We start from the raw sequence: 17577 nt of genomic DNA, 5'->3' as shown, positions 1-17577 counted from the left end.
ATGGAACAGTTTGTAGTTTGTATCCACCTCCGGTTCACCTGGCTTTACTTTCCTTCCACTTAGTCTCTTGCACGCACAATATATAAACCTTCCTTCTCTCCATCATATCTGCTAACTCTATCCCCATACCAGTCATACTGCTAACATTCAAAGTTCCTACCCACAGTTCCACTCTCTTTACTTTCCTCCTCTCCTCTTGCCTCCGGATATGTCTGCCCACTTTTTTTCTCCTTTGGCCAACAGTAGCCCAATTTCCACCAGCACCCCGTTGGCTAACAATACTTGTGGCGGTCGTTGTTAACCCGGGGCTCGACTGATCCGGTATGGAAATTTGTGTTGTTGCCCGCATATTGATTTGGCAAAATTTTACACTGGATGCCCTTCCTGACGTAACCCTCCCCATTTATCCGGGCTTGGGACCGGCACGAAGAAACACACTGTCTTTTGTATCCCTTGTGGCTGGGTTGGTAGGATAGAGCAACAAGGCAAGTTAATTCTCCTGCAGTTCCCCTGTATTTTGCACATTGTCTAAGCCCTAAATTCTCTATTTGCTTTGCTTCTTTTTTCTATCAGCAGCTGACAGAAACAGCAGAGGTGAGTTCTTAGAGCATGTAGAGTTTCATTATATTTCCTTTTCTCAATTCCTTTCCCCTCATAACAGGCCTATGACCACTGTGTTTTTGCTTCACCTGGTAAAGCACTCTTCAAACCTCTGCCTCATTATTTCTTCTGGCAATAGGACATATCTTTATATTATTTATAGCTCATGCTTTGCAAATGTTTCATGTGGACCTATCATGTAACCCACCATGTCATTACTACTGTCTAACTACACTTTCACACTGTTCTTCTGTATTTTCCCTGTTGATCCTTTATCTGTAAATCTCTCTCATTGATTATTTCAACTAATACTCCACCATCACCTCATTGCTTATTTTAAGCTTTCTAGCTCCCCAGGATATTCTCATTTAGTACAATCAGTGCCAAAATTGCATTGTCTGCTCATTGGAAAGTTCCCAAGTCTCTTTCTTTCTCCTTTAATTCTTGGGAGTCCTCTTTTTCTGATCTGATTCTTGAAGCTCAGGTCATTGAAGATTAATGGGGTTAGAGCAATATTAAGAACTACATCTCTTTCATGTAAGATGTGAGGAATCTGGAGCTCCAGAGACCTGTGATGAGGCAGTGGGTGGCCTCTCTCTGTATAATGTGGCTATATGGGCTCCAAGTGATCTTTTTGTGATTCAGAACACATAGGGAAAGGGTGAATGGTGACAGGGTGGGGTATGTGTAAATGGGGGTTTTCTTTGTCTTAATTACCCTTGAAAGTTGTAATGATTGTCGTTTTGTATCTTCATTATTCTTTTTGTTGTGCCCCTCATGTGTTCTTAATTTGCAATAAAAACATTTTTTATTTACTTAGATCTCTTTGAAATTCATTCAGGATTCAAGGATTGTTCAAGAGTATTCATACAAAAATCTAATTCCTCTTTTATAGGTGGGCCTCCTCCTCTCCCACCAAGACCTCCATCTATGATAAACACATGTCACTACTACACAGAAGTACTGCAAGAGCATCCTATCAGCTCCTGTATGAATGCTCAGTGTAAGTTCATCCCATCTGAATAATTTTACAAGTAAATATTTAAATACTTTTCTCTAATGGGACAAGAGTAACATTGCTTGAACTTACCTATCAACAGAAAACAATCTCAAAATAATATTGTTGCATAAACTATGGTATATGTGGTAATTAAACTGGGCCAGAATGAGTATGATAGTGTATAATATTGAAAACAAAATGCAAGAAATTATTATAAAAAGGAAAAAAATAATAATGATAATAGTAATAAGTAATTTAAATATTAATTTTAATTCATTATTAATAATATAAATAATAATTTTGTAACAGTTGTGCAGTGATCTGTAACACATACACCAAAATGCTAAGTAACTGTGTGTTCGGTAATCTGTGAAAAACAAATGAAAAATACAAGCTATATATGCTTCCATGAAGATGAAGACACAGGAATTGCAAAATGTAAATTATGCAGGAAAATGTTTGACGCTGAAGACTATGGGTAAAGCTGTGCTAGCAAGTCTCCAGAAATGTAAAAAACATATTGACAGTGAGAAGACAGCAAGAAAAACAGTGGGACTTGAAACCACAAAGGTTAGTACAATTCCCTTATGTGGTCAAGTAATCAGGCAAACAAAGAAATCCATGTCCAACACATGTATTGTCTACTGAAGATTTGTACTTGCTGAAAGTAATTGATTCACACTTTTCTTATTCACACTATTCTAATCGTGCACAAGTCTCAGTCAACTATTGAAAACAATATTCACTGACAGCCAGTGGTGGTTGGTGAAAAATAATTTGGGCAGGGGTGCAGTTTTTGGGGAAACAAACTGAAGCAGCACTTCATAGCTCAGGAGAAAAGAAAAAACATATACAGTGGAACCTCGGTTCACGACCATAATTTGTTCCAAAAGTCTGGTTGTAAACCGTATTGGTCGTGAACTGAAGTAATTTCACCCATAGGACTGTATGTAAATACAATTAATCAGTTCCAGACCAAATGAACTGTATGTAAATATATATTTTTGTAAAGATTTTTAAGCTCAAATAGTTAATAATACCATAGAATGCACAGCGTAATAGTAAACTAAATGTTAAAACATTGAATAACACTGAGAATACCTTGAACAACAGAGAAAACTAACATTGCAAGAGTTCACGCTATAGCCTTACGAACCGTTCGCTGTAAACACTTTTTTTAATGAGTTTTAAGCACAGGGAAAAAAACGAGCCTGTGAGAAATCCGTAATTTAATAAACCACCAAGAAAAGTAACATCGCAACAAATCACGCTATGAACCACTTGCTGTAAACACTTTTTTAAAATGAGTTTTAAACACAGGGAAAAAAAGAACATTTGAAAAATCTGTAACTTAATAAACAACCAAGAAAAGTAACATTGCAACAAATCACGCTACAAACCGAAAAATTAACATTTGAAAAATCCGTAATACAAAAACTAACCATAAACCACCAAGAAAATTAACCTTGCATGAGTCAAGTTCTGGCATGAAACAAGTGAGGAGGAACTGGGTGGAGAGGAGGTTACAGTTTTGAGGGAGAGTCCGGCTCCGCGAAGGAGGAATGTTCTCCTTCAGGTGTTTTCTCTGTTGTGATTTCTTGGGTTTCTGGTGTTTTTAGCTGTTTAGCTCGTGGGTCAGACTTTGTGAAATAGCAATCTAATGTGACTTGCCTTTTCCTATTCATTACAATTTTTCATAAATGCGAGACGACATTGTCATTCATCATGTTTATCACTCTGTTCGTAACCACTTTGTCAGGGTGGTTCTTCTCAAAAAAATCCTGCCACTCGTTCAATTTTTCCATGATGGCTTTTATCGCATCACTTTTTATATCCACCCTTTCCTCTTCTTCCCCAGAGGACTGCTCCTCGGTAAGCAAACTAAGCTGCTCCTGCTGGAGTTCAGCGAGTTCCTCTGTTGTCAGCTCCTCCACAGTTAAAGACTTGTTGTGGGATGTAGCCTTCATCCTCCACTAATTTTGTGAAATTTATCACAAATCTTTCGCAGCATCAGCGTTTGAACTAGCAGCCTCTCCATGCCTTACCACACTATGAATGCCACTTCTCTTGCGAAACTTTTCAAACCATCCTCTACTGGCTTTAAATTCCTCACTTTTGGCACTCGTAGAAGGATAGTTTTGCAGCAAATCACCATGAATCTTCCTGGCTTTGTCACATAACATTGCCTCGCTTACACTGTCCCCTGCAAGTTGCTTCTCGTTCAGCCACACTAGCAACAGTTTTTCCACCTCTTCCAGCAGTTGAAGCCTCTGCCTGGTTAATACTTTAACTCAATTTGCAACATGACTTGCTTTAATGGTCTCTTTCTGCTTTAGAATAGTCGAAATCATAGATTTTGACTTCTTGTACTTGGCAGCAAGATCAGTAACACGAATGCCACGCTCATGCTTTTCAATAATTTCTTTCTTTACTTCGATTTCAATTTTCTTCAAACCTTTCTTCTCACCAGTCTTCACTTGCTTAGAAGCCATGGTTAACTGCAAAAGCGCACAAAATACTGTAGAGCACAAAGAGTTCACACCAAAAGCATACACATCTGACTGAGAACAATGCACAGGGAGAGGCTGAACATGTGCTTAAATGCAGTAATCGGCGCGTACGAACCGGAAGGGAAACGAAATAGAGCACAAAGAGTTCACAGCGAAAGCATGCATGCACGTCTGACTGAGAACAATGCAACACATGCAGAAATCATCTGCGCGCACAAACCGAAAGGGAAACTGGCTTGTTCGTATACCGAGTCTGTGGTCGTGAACAGAGGCAAAAGTTTGGCAAACTTTTTGGTTGTAAAGCAAATTGTACGTGTTCCGAGACGTTCGTGAACCGAGGTTCCACAGTACACAAACTGTAATGTTGCCGACACACAGAGCGCTTTGAGTAGTGAGAAAATTGCTATATAAATGTAAAGAAATATTATTATTATTAGTAATAGTAGTAGTACTGTGTTTGTGGGTGGACATATATGACACTAGGTCAGTGAATAAAAGTTCATCCGGATAAGATGGATATAGAACTTGACCATCTGCAGCTGAAGAAGGGGGATCCTCTAATAAATCCCTGTTCAGTAATGCACACATCATTAGAAGATACAGGCGCACAAACTGAAAGACCCAGCTGTCTGGGTATGGCCTTATGATGTTGAAGAAAACGTCCTGCGGTGGGTTGGCACCCTGCCCAGGATTGGTTCCTGCCTTGTGCCCTGTGTTGGCTGGGATTGGCTCCAGCAGACCCCCGTGACCCTGTATTCGGATTCAGCGGGTTAGAAAATGGATGGATGGATGTTGAAGAAAACAAAACAAAAATAAATTAACTGGCATGATAGCACCCTAACTATAGACACCAATAATAGCCTACGATGAACAACACTGTCAGAGGATTTCAGAAATTCAATTTATTGGCAAAATTATGACAAACAAAGCAGAATATTTTGGACATGTCTGTAACATTTCTCAAGACAGCAGTCATTATTATTTTCCTTCTTAACATTTAACCAGTTGTTCAGGCACACAAGTGTGTTCATATTTTCAGATGCCAGAGTAGATCTCTTTTTGTGCACAATTTGAAAAGAAAAAAAAGGTACCTGCACAGTGTAGCATGGAGCAAAAGCATCAAAGGCTGATTTTGAAATGGTTGCAAGAATAACAGACCAGCTGAATTACAATAAAACCAGCTGAATTACAATAAAAATTGTTGTGTTGTACGCAAATAATTTTGCTTGTTTGTATCTATTACTTTTAGTTTCTATTTTATGAAATAAATAACATTACTTAGCACAGCTTTGTATTGCTTCTATGATTACTTGTCGTGGATATTTTGAATGATTATAGTTGCAGGAGTTGTAGAATGCTTAGTATAAAAAGTCCCTTTGTAATCAAGGCAACTGTTGTTACATTACAGGTTTAGGCACCACAGCATTCTCAACCTTTTTAATGTATGGTTTGCAGTAGTGATCACTTACATAAAATAACTCTAAAAGCAGGATTAAAAAATCTCAGGAACTGTTCTCCTTGCAAATAATATACATACAAAGACCTGCCTTTCTTTATTCATAGTTAGCTTACTGTTTGTAAGAGCAGGAAAAAGTCTGTGTGTATGTTCCTCATTGATCACTTGCCTTCTGCTGAATTCTTGAGTCAGGTCAGTCTGGTCCAAGTTTCTTTATATTCCTTTTCTTCAAGTGAGTGATTTATTAAAGAAATAACAGACTTTTACAGTCGGAGATTCTGCATGATATAAACAATACATTGATGAACATTGAATCATTTAGACTTCATGTTCTTTGCAATGCATTTCATGATAAATGCAAATGGAACAGGTTGGACCATATCATTTCCAGCCTCTACTGGCTATTCAAAGACATTCCAGTATGCAGAGAGGACTTTGCTAAAATCACATATTGCGACCCATTTATGCTGAAATTTTGTTAACACTTCTGGATACAAAATGTAGCTGTATATGAAAGAGCATTAATGCTGTGAATAATATTGCTATTAACTAAGCAACATGTTCACAACGTGCACACAGAGATGTAAATCATGTAGTCCATTGTAACTTAAACACAAAGACAACGTCAAAGGTTTGGGGGATCCCCCCGCATACTGTTGAGGTCAGGCAAATGAATATGTCTTTAAAGACTGGAGTCCAGGGACGTGCGGTCAGGGGAGGCAGTCATCATGAAAAGTAAAAAAACTAATAATGATAACTTTAAATAAATTTGTCCATTGGTCTGTGCTACATGTTTCTTTTCTGTATGATTCCAGTAACATTGATCATTTTTATAGTCAAAATCGCTGAATTGGCACATTTCCTGTTCAAATACAGGGGGAAAACGCGAGGTGCAGCAGTGACAAGCTGAGCTTCACATCAGACTGCACTATCCCTCACACACTGGGTTGATGCATGCAATTGGTGCGTGCTTGTTTCTGTCTCTCTGTATGTTGCCAATATAATGTTTGCAGACAGGTTTGTTATACACCCTGACTTTCCACAGTCTGGCTAATATATTTAATGAATATGTGTGACATATTTAGTCTTACTGATTGGACATAAAACCGCAGTGAAAATGCACAAGGTGAGACAGACAGTACTGTGCCGCACCGAAGGGGGCAGATGTGAGCCCAACAGGTGCTTGTTGCTGCTATTCTTCTACACTGAGGCTCTGGGTGCCAATAAGTTGGCAATATTAGAAAGTCAAGTGCTCTGCAGCAGTCCGCTTATTTTAATTTTTTGTTCCAACTGGTGGACTTTTATAAGAAATTGATGGAGATTTTCGTGGAGAAGGATAGGTGCATGGACTTCATTTACAAGTAAAGGTAAGACAGTAAACGGCTTTCAATTTTATAAAAAATTGGATGAGACTAAGAAAAAACAATCTAATATTTAAAAACAAAATTTTGACCTTAAATAAAATATTCTTTTGTTTTTCTTGTTATCCTTTTGTTGAACAATCTGCATTAAAATTGATTAAAGCATCAGAATGAAAAGCTTTTAAAAATATTTTAAGGTCAAAATTGAAATCAGTTTTTTTGATACACTACTCAATACTTTTATTTGTATTGAATCAGTATGAATTGTGGAATTGCAACAGCAAGGGTGCAGAGAAAATGCGCTTTCTCTTGCCGCTATAAATGTAATGTTCTTTTTTAGCCAAATATGTACCTTATACCTATGTGTGTGTAAAGAATGCTGATGAGATATGAAACATAACTAGAAATCAAAGTCCATGCTGCCAACTGCAAAGTGAATAAGCTACTCTTTTAGGTTCATATACTTGTAAGTCCAAAACAGAACTGACTATAACAGAGTAGGTGGTATATATGGTCTGTGGAAGGAAATGACGTAATGAGTATGTGACATTCTGGAACCAAAAGTGGCATCAGGAGGATCTGGTGGACTGGGAGTGATGGTTAGGCTGAGGGTTCTTCTGTTGTTCTGAAGAGAGAGAGGAGAAGAAGTTAAAGGACATTGCCAGTCCCTGTTCTGGTGGGCAAACGCACTTATTTGAGCCCGTAAACTGTGTGAGATGGCCCCCGCCTCAGCTCAGACCCATTGGGTCAGGTGGCCCGAATAGAGAGGTCGAGAATCTGAGAAAGAGCATCGCCGTTGGCTTGGAGAGGCCCCAAACGATAAATGACCGAAAAAATGTAAGGTTGAAGGTCTATTAACCAGTCAATGACTCTTAAGTTCGACTGCTTATGTAAAGCCATCCACTGTAAAGCAGTATGGTCAGTTACAAGAGTGAACTCATAACCCAAGAGGTAAATACCTCAGATGTGTAATCTCCCAACGTCGCATACCTGCTACAGCAGTTTCCAGCTCGGGAACACAACGGGGTACTCAACATTTTGGCTTTGGCTCAGCACGGCACCAATACCTGTGTCCGAAGTGTCGGTTTGGAGTATGAAAGGCAAAGAAAAACCAGGAGAAATTATTACAGATGCCGAGGTTATAGCATTCTTTAGGTCACAGAATGTAGATTCAGCCTTTCATCTCATACCACCAAATTAGGAGACCTTTTAGTGGTAGTACCCCACTAAACTGAGAAAGGCTTGGACCTGTGGTTTGGTTTTTGTACAGGGCCAGTTCAATATGTCTTCAACTTTGAACCACTGTGGTCGCACTGTATCCCTGCCCACATTGTAGCCCAAATATCTGGCCTTGGTAAATCTAAAGAATAATTTCTTGGGGTTAATCCGAAAGCCAGCTTCACAAAGTGCTCGAAGCACAGCTTGAAACCTGCTCTGTGTGTTTCTTTCATGTGGTGGAATAGATGACCATGTGATTTAGGTATGCAGTGCTGTAGGAGTTGTGGGGCCAAAGGATTTTATCCACCAGATGTTGGAAGGTGGCTGGTGCCCTGTGCAGTCCAAATGGAAGCACATGATATTGCCAGTGTCTGCCAGGGGTATTAAAGGTAATATTGGCCCTGGCGAATTCCGTTAAAAGAATTTGCCAATACCTTTTTTTAGTCATGTCAAGCGTGGTGAAATACTTTGCACCTCCCAACCTCTTAAGGAGGTCATCCACGCAAGGCATGGGGTAGGTGTCGAATTGGGATACTTGATTAACCCAGCAGAAATCATTGCAAAACCTCCAACTCCCGTCAGGCTTTGTGACCAAGACTTTCGGGCTGGACCAGGGACTATAACTCTCCTCTATCACACCTACTTCCAGCATTCTCTTGATTTCAAAGTTCCATTTCTACTTTTTTCACTTCCAGGAGTCGATAGGGGTGTAACACTGACTATCACCCTGGGCTCAGTAATAATATTTTGATCAATTAGTGAGGTCCGGCCAGGTTGTTCACTGATTCCCTCCAGGACTGACAGGATCACTGATACCAGCTCCTGTTTCTAATACGAGTGTAATTATCAAGGTTATTATAGTTTTGCTTTTTTCTTGTTAGTTTTTATTTCTTTATTTTTTCTGACCTTACTTGGAAATTCAGTTTAGTTTTTCCTTCATCGTGTATTTTTAGTTTTAATTTAGTTTGTATTTTACAAAGACATTTCTATTTTATTTTTATACTAGACATTAAGCCCGTTACAATAACGGGCGCTAGAACAGTAGTGCATAAACATTAGTAGGAACAGTCTATATTAAATGGCAAGGGACCTTGTATGTGGCTGTAATATGCATCAATGTATTGTGTGCCTTTAATTTTCTCTCTCAGTAATACTGGTTTGTATTTCCGCAAAATGCCTGTAATTTTGTCTGACAGTAATACAGTGGAACCTCGGTTCACGACCATAATTCGTTCCAAAACTCTGGTTGTAACCAGAATCGAAGTAATTTCCCCCATTGGATTGTATGTAAATACAATTAATCCATTCCAGACCGTATGAACTGTATGTAAATATAAATAATTTTTTTAAGTTTTTAAGCACAAATATAGTTAACTAGCAAAATACTTGCGCTTCGCAAAGTACTACCTTAAAATTATTATTAAGAAAAAAATTAAACATTTTTAAACTGAGGGAAAATATACCAATAATTATTTGTTAAGGATCTCTTTGTATACCATATTGTGAGTTCAGACCTCCGGTTGTAATATCACCAAGCTGTGCGCTGAGCTTACTCTTGCAACGTACAGTTGGCCATGTGAGCAGTAATCTTGTTTCAAATCTCACAGCTTGGATTGCTGCTGTCATAATCGGTTTGAGTTTCATGGTTTGTTAAAATTACGACAGTATTTGTAGGACTTGTGTTAAAGAGACATTTGGCATCTGTCAAGCGTTGTAAGTATACAACCGGTTTCACTGATAACTTCACATCCAGCTTTTGAGAGTTTAAACATTCATAAACATCAAAGTGTCCACTACTGAAATTGTCACCTGTGAATCTAAGATGTTTAAGTGGCATAGGCAGTTGTCGAAAGGTGTAAAATATTTGGCCATTTCGGTACACTTGAAAGCGACAACCGAACAATTCAGCGGCAGCCATCAACTCACATGCAGATCCATAGGTGAAGGGCTTAAGCATTTCACTCTTCTAGTGCTCCTGTGTAGTATAATTATCTCCTGTACCGATATCAGCCCACACCTTGAACCTGTCCCAGTCATTCAATACATAAGGCACAATGTTCCTCCAGATATCAAGAGTGAGCCTGATATGGCCGTGCAATATGTAACAAAGAGAATGGAAAAGGTAGGTGCTATCTCCGGGCATGGAAACCACTTGGTGACAGTTCTTTGATTGATAGTGATCACCTCAATAGACATGGTAATGGGGGTTGGAATGATAAAGGAAATGGGTACCTGAGAAATGTAAAGTAAGTCTAAAATACCTATACAATAACTATAATTGTAATAAACAAACAATAAAACAGCGCAGAAGCCATGGATTAAACAAAAAGGCTGTACTTATCAGTAGGGAATGCAGAGACCGGAGCGATGGACGGTCTTATATAGGCAGGCAGCCAACAACGTGGGAGGCTTTGGGATGGGGGACCCAATGCCACCTCACACGGTGATCGAGGTGCAGGCTATGGACGTATATATGTACGTAAGTAGGATTCAGTTAGCGTTGGGAACCCGTGTACCAAATTTCTTGAAGATGGGCCCATAAGTAACAAAGACTGTTGAAAAGTTCAATATGGCGGCCGACAGTTGCATCATACCACCGAAATAAGTACGTACATTGGTTTTGGTTAGTGCAGGGAAGCCGCCTACCAAATTTCGAGAAGATCGGGCCATAAATAAGAAAGTTCAACATGACGGACGTTGTTGACCATTATGACCATTACGCGTAGAATTTCGAAATGAAACCTGCTTAACTTTTGTAAGTAAGCTGTAAGGAATGAGCCTGCCAAATTTCAGCCTTCTACCTACACGGGAAGTTGGAGAATTAGTGACTTTGGAAAGTTCAATATAGCGGGTGACAGTGGCATCATACCACCGAAATAAGTATGTACATTGGTTTCGGTTAGCTCAGGGAAGGCACCTACCAAATTTCGTGAATTTGAGGCCGTAAATAAGAAAGTTCAGCATGGCGGACGTTGTTGACCGTTATGACTGTTACGCGTAGTATTTTCAAATGAAACCTGCTAAACTTTTGTAAGTACGCTGTAAGGAATGAGCCTGCCAAATTTCAGCCTTCTACCTACACGGGAAGTTGGAGAATTAGTGACGTTGGAAAGTTCAATATGGCGGCCGACAATGGTGTCATACCAACGAAATAAGTACGTACATCGGTTTCCGTTAAAAGTTCAATATGGCGGCCGACAGTGGCGTTCTACAACCGAAATAAGTACCAAATTTCAGCCTTCTACCTACACGGGAAGTTGGATAATTAGTGACGTTGGAAAGTTCAATATGGCAGCTGACAGTGGCGTCATACCACCGAAATAAGTATGTACATTGGTTTCGGTTAGCGCAGGGAAGCCGCCTACCAAATTTCGTGAAGATGGGGCCATGGATAAAAAAGTTCAATATGGCGGACGTTGTTGACCGTTATGTGTAGAATTTCGAAATGAAACCTGCTTAACTTTTGTAAGTAAGCTGTAAGGAATGGGCCTGCCAAATTTCAGCCTTCTACCTACACGGGAAGTTGGAGAATTAGTGACGTTTGGAAAATTCAATATGGCGGCTGACAGTGGTGTCATACCACCGAAATAAGTACGTACATCAGTTTTGGTTAGCGCAGGGAAGCCACCTACCAATTTTCGTGAAGATGGGGTCAGCCTTCTACCTACATGGGAAGTTAGAAAATTGGTGACGTTGGAAAGTTCAATATGGCAGCCGACAGTGGCATCATACCATCGAAATAAGTAAGTACATCTGTTTCGGTTAGCGCAGTGAAGCCGCCTACCAAATTTCGTGAAGATGGGACCATAAATAAGAAAGTTCAACATGGCGGACGTTGTCGACCGTTATGACCGTATGACCGTGTAGAATTTTTCAAATGAAACCTGCTTAACTTTTGTAAGTAAGCTGTAAGAAATGAGCCTACCAAATTTCAGCCTTCCACCTACACGGGAAGTTGGAGAATTAGTGATGAGTCAGTGAGTGAGTGAGTGAGTGAGTGAGTAAGTGAGTGAGTCAGTCAGTCAGTCAGTCAGTCAGTCAGTCAGTGAGGGCTTTGCCTTTTATTAGTATAGATATATATATATATACTAGCAGAATACCAGCGCTTCGCAGCGGAGAAGAAAAAGAAAAGGAAAAATTTTAAAAATAACGTAACATGATTGTTAATGTAATTGTTTTGTCTTTGATATGAGTGTTGTTGTCATATTTATATATATATATATATATATATATATATATACTGTATATATGTATAGCAAAATACCCGCGCTTGGCATTTTAATAATAACGTAACATGATTGAGAATTTAATTGTTTTGTCATTGTCATGAATGTTGCTGGCATATATATATATATATATATACAATTTCTTATTCGTTTGTCACACAAAATGTTTCTGATTATCAAACACATTTAACCGTTAGTCAAATATAACACAAGTAAACACAAAATGCAGTTTTTAAATAATGGTTTTTATTATTTAGGGAGAAAAAAAAATCCAAACCTACATGGCCCTGTGTGAAAAAGTAATTGCCCCTGAACCTAATAACTGGTTGGGCCACCCTTAGCAGCAATAACTGCAATCAAGCGTTTGCGATAACTTGCAATGAGTCTTTTACAGCGCTCTGGAGGAATTTTGTCCCACTCATCTTTGCAGAATTGTTGTTATTCAGCTTTATTTGAGGGTTTTCTAGCATGAACCGCCTTTTTAAGGTCATGCCATAGCATCTCAATTGGATTCAGGTCAGGACTTTGACTAGGCCACTCCAAAGTCTTCATTTTGTTTTTCTTCAGCCATTCAGAGGTGGATTTGCTGGTGTGTTTTGGGTCATTGTCCTGTTGCAGCACCCAAGATCGCTTCAGCTTGAGTTGACAAACAGATGGCCGGACATTCTCCTTTAGGATTTTTTGGTAGACAGTAGAATTCATGGTTCCATCTATCACAGCAAGCCTTCCAGGTCCCGAAGCAGCAAAACAACCCCAGACTATCACACTACCACCACCATATTTTACTGTTGGTATGATGTTCTTTTTCTGAAATGCTGTGTTCCTTTTACGCCAGATGTAACAGGACATTTGTCTTCCAAAAAGTTCAACTTTTGTCTCATCAGTCCACAAGGTATTTTCCCAAAGGTCTTGGCAATCATTGAGATGTTTCTTAGCAAAATTGAGACGAGCCCTATGTTTTTTTTGCTTAACAGTGGTTTGCGTCTTGGAAATCTGCCATGCAGGCCGTTTTTGCCCAGTCTCTTTCTTATGGTGGAGTCGTGAACACTGACCTTAATTGAGGCAAGTCTTTAGACGTTGTCCTGGGGTCTTTTGTGACCTCTCGGAATAGTCGTCTCTGCACTCTTGGGGTAATTTTGGTCGGCCGGCCACTCCTGGGAAGGTTCACCGCTGTTCCATGTTTTTGCCATTTGTGGATAATGGCTCTCACTGGTTCACTGGAGTTCCAAAGCTTTAGAAATGGCTTTTTAACCTTTACCAGACTGATAGATCTCAATTACTTCTGTTCTCATTTGTTCCTGAATTTCTTTGGAACTTGGCATGATGTCTAGCTTTTGAGGTGCTTTTGGTCTACTTCTCTGTGTCAGGCAGCTCCTATTTAAGTGATTTCTTGATTGAAACAGGTGTGGCAGTAATCAGGCCTGGGGGTGGCTACGGAAATTGAACTCAGGTGTGATACACCACAGTTAGGTTATTTTTTAACAAGGGGGCAATTACTTTTTCACACAGGGTTATGTAGGTTTGGATTTTTTTTCTCCCTAAATAATAAAAACCATCATTTAAAAACTGAATTTTGTGTTTACTTGTGTTATATTTGACTAATGGTTAAATGTGTTTGATGATCAGAAACATTTTGTGTGACAAACATGCAAAAGAATAAGAAATCAGGAAGGGGCAAATAGTTTTTCACACCACTGTATATATATACTGTATATATATATATATATATATATATTCATACATACATGTGTACATATATATACACACACACATATACTATGGGGTGCCAAACAGGCAAATAAATAGATTTTGTGAATATATAATGTCGGCGTCAGAATATATAAAGTTAAAACTTGAATATATAAAGTCAACATCGGTATACATAAACTCATAACTTTTTTCTGAATATATAAAGTCAAAGCTTGAATATATAAAGTCAAAACCTGAATATATAAAGTCAGCGTCGGAATTGATAAAGTCATTCTTGATTATATAAAGTCAACATCGGAGTATATAAACTCACTCCTGAATATATAAAGTGAAAGTCAAAATCTATTGATTGAAACGACTCTGAACTGAACTAAGTTAACAAAAACGTATTCAGAAAAGAAATTAAAAACACTGTTCGGTTAATGTTTTAAAAATGATGCATGTGCCCTGCCCAGGATTGGTTCCTGCCGTGCGCCCAGTGTTGGCTGGGATTGTCTCCAGCAGACCCCCGTGACCCTGTGGTCGGATTCAACGTGTTGGGAAATGGATGGATATTCCAGCGCTGACTTTGTATGTTTCGACGCTGACTTTATATATTGTAGTTTTGACTTTATATATTGCAGCGCTTACTTTATATATTCCGAAATATTCCAACACCGTCTTTATTTACTCAGGTTTTGACCTTATATATTTGGGAATGACTTTAGGCTATATATATTTAAGTTCTGACTTTATATATTCAAGTTTTGACTTTATATATTCAGAAACAAGTATTGACTTTATATATGCCGACGCTGACTTTATATATTAAAGTTTTGACTTTATTTATTCCGAAAGTGACTTTATAAAATCAAGTTTTGACTTTATATATTCGCGAATGACTTTATATATACAAGTTTTGACTTTATTTAGTTAAATTTAGTCATCATTGCATAACTTTTTCTTTACCATAGAAATTTAAAGACTAAATTCAACTTCCATTCCTAACAAAGATATTTCTGGCGACTAAATAGAACCTACTTATATCCAAATTCGAGCTATTGAGCTGTCGCCTGCCTGTCTGAATAAATCATCCTCGCTTCACTCTTACTTTTTTACCATTCATTTAATCATGGTTAATAATCGATTATTCATAAAGCTTCAATTGATGATCTGTTTTTCTGTGTTAACCTCATATTTTTTCATACTTCTTCTCAAACCAAGGATGTGCGAGGCTAAAATGAATCGGGTACCGCTGATCAATGTAATCGGTGTACCAGGAAATCATGCATTGACAGAAGTTCCTCTTTGCTTGTGATTAAATGCGTGATTTTTAACGTGTTATGGAGCACATGCATCGAAGTTTCTCAGCTGTGCTTGTGCTAAGAAAAGGAACTATTTTAAAAATAACACGATTGTCAATGTAACCTTTTGTAAGTAGTGCCTGGAGGATTCAGTGTGGAGAAACTCTAGACACAGCGTGTGTATTAACTTGTGGATTTTTCTGTGAGTATTTGGTGGCAGCGTCACAAAGTCGTAACACTGCGTTAGCTGCGGAGCGCAGCTCAGAGCGAAATGAGATGAATGGGAGGGCAGATGATGACGTGACTCCCCCACCCGCCTTAACTGTCAATCCCCCACAAACAGTCTCTCGGAATTTGCATAAGCACAGCCCCTCACCTGCAATTTTAACTTAGTTACAAAGTGATCAAAACTCTCGTTTATATCCTGCGTCCTCTCATTAAACTTGTATCCCGCATTACGCGTGGGCATGCCAAACGCCAGCGGCAGCCTGTCTATAAACTTAATTTAAAGTTTAGGTTTACACCGTGCTTTGTTTCCGAAGTAGCAGCACTCATGAATATGGTTGTATATGTCACTCGCTCGCTTCTTATTGTTTCGCTGCCTTCTGAATTATATAATGCATGTTTTCTTCAGCGGTTTTTGGAGCTCTTCCTGGTTTTCTACGTACTGCGTTGACAGTCAGTTCATGTGATTATGTGGGAGGCGTAATGATGTCACACGAAACTCCCCCCCCACGGCTTTCGAGCTCAACTCCATTACAGTATATGTAGAAAAATAGCTTCCAGTTATGACCATTACACGTAGAATTTCTAAATGAAACCTGCCCAACTTTTGTAAGTAAGCTGTTAGGAATGAGCCAGCCACATTTCAGCCTTCTACCTACACGGGAAGTTGCAGAATTAGTGATGAGTCAGTCAGTGAATGAGTGAGTGAGTGAGTGAGTGAGTGAGCCAGTGAGGGCTTTGCCTTTTATTAGTATATATATATATATATATATATATATATATACACACATATAAACATATATTTACACATCATATAAATATATATACATACATATATACATATATATACACATATACAAATATAGACATATATATATACGCATATACAAATATAAACATATATATATATACATATACATATCTACTTATATACTGTATATAAACATATATATATTAGGGTTGGGACTCGATTAAAAAAATCTAATTAATTAGAGGCTGTGTAATAATTAATCTTGATTAATTGTATGTAATCACACATGAAAATTTGCCCCAAATCGCAAATGTTTTTTTTTAATTTAAAAGGGTTTTAGTGGGCGACAGAATCAAATAATAGACATGGATATGAATATTGTAAACTCAAGCTCTTTTAATTTCTGAAAAAAAAAAATGCTTTTAAACTGCATTTCAATTCAAATCAGAAAGAAAAATATCATTCCTGACTAAAATTGGGCAGACTTAAAAATAAAGTGGTATTTTAAGTACTTTAAGTACATTTTCAGAATGGTATTGTCTTTAAATAATAATAACCAAAATTTCAACATGAAGTGCAGTTTTTCTTCTTAAAAAAATAAGTCAGAAACATAAAAGGTAATTTGACCAGCTTAATCTTTAAACTCTGAGTAACCTTAGCCAAAATTATTTTGTACATTAGGCTAAAACAGTGTGATCATTGAACATTTTGTAATTAGATGTAATTAGAATTACTAACGGTCATGGATGTCCAATGATCCCCAGTAAGAGCCACAAAGTCCGCTTTCTGTAATGCATCTAATTTTGCTTGCTTTTCAGTGTGCATCAATGCAATCGATGTACAGGGCCGCTGCTGGCCAAATGGGTGCCCTAAGCAGAAATTTACTTTTGTGCCTCCTCTCCCAAATATTACGGAAGTAAAAATAAAATAATAAAAAAAACACCTACTATAGGGGCCAAAATAGAACTTTATTCAAATAAAAGTAAATACATAAATAAATTGTATCATTTATAAATTGCAATTGTATCTCTACAGCAAAAAATACAAACTAAAATTGCACTTTAAATAAAACATTTATAATAAATAAAATAAACAATAATAAACTGAAATAAAATCAACACTGTCATCTGCTGGAGCTTTCCAAAGTTCAAAATTTACAAAGGCACTCTTCTGCTTTTTCTTGAGGCAAAGTCGTAAATGAGCTCAATCAATCAATCAACATTTATTTATATAGCAC

The 17577-nt window shown here is 38.1% G+C and overlaps 1 protein-coding gene across 3 annotated transcripts in view; it reads left to right on the top strand.

The window, feature by feature from the left end:
* LOC120542540 (circularly permutated Ras protein 1-like) overlaps positions 1 to 17577 on the top strand; it is a 270320-nt gene that overhangs the window by 93418 nt on the left and 159325 nt on the right. For all 3 annotated transcript variants that reach the window (XM_039775068.1, XM_039775069.1, XM_039775070.1), the window contains one exon: positions 1496 to 1603. In XM_039775068.1, the coding sequence (XP_039631002.1) occupies positions 1496 to 1603 (108 nt within the window). The remainder of the gene's footprint in view (positions 1 to 1495; positions 1604 to 17577) is intronic.

The sequence above is a fragment of the Polypterus senegalus genome, chromosome 13, assembly GCF_016835505.1.
Source record: "Polypterus senegalus isolate Bchr_013 chromosome 13, ASM1683550v1, whole genome shotgun sequence".
NCBI lineage: Eukaryota > Metazoa > Chordata > Cladistia > Polypteriformes > Polypteridae > Polypterus > Polypterus senegalus.
The sequence above is the reverse complement of the archived record's forward strand: the minus strand, read 5'-3'. Positions and strand labels throughout refer to the sequence as shown.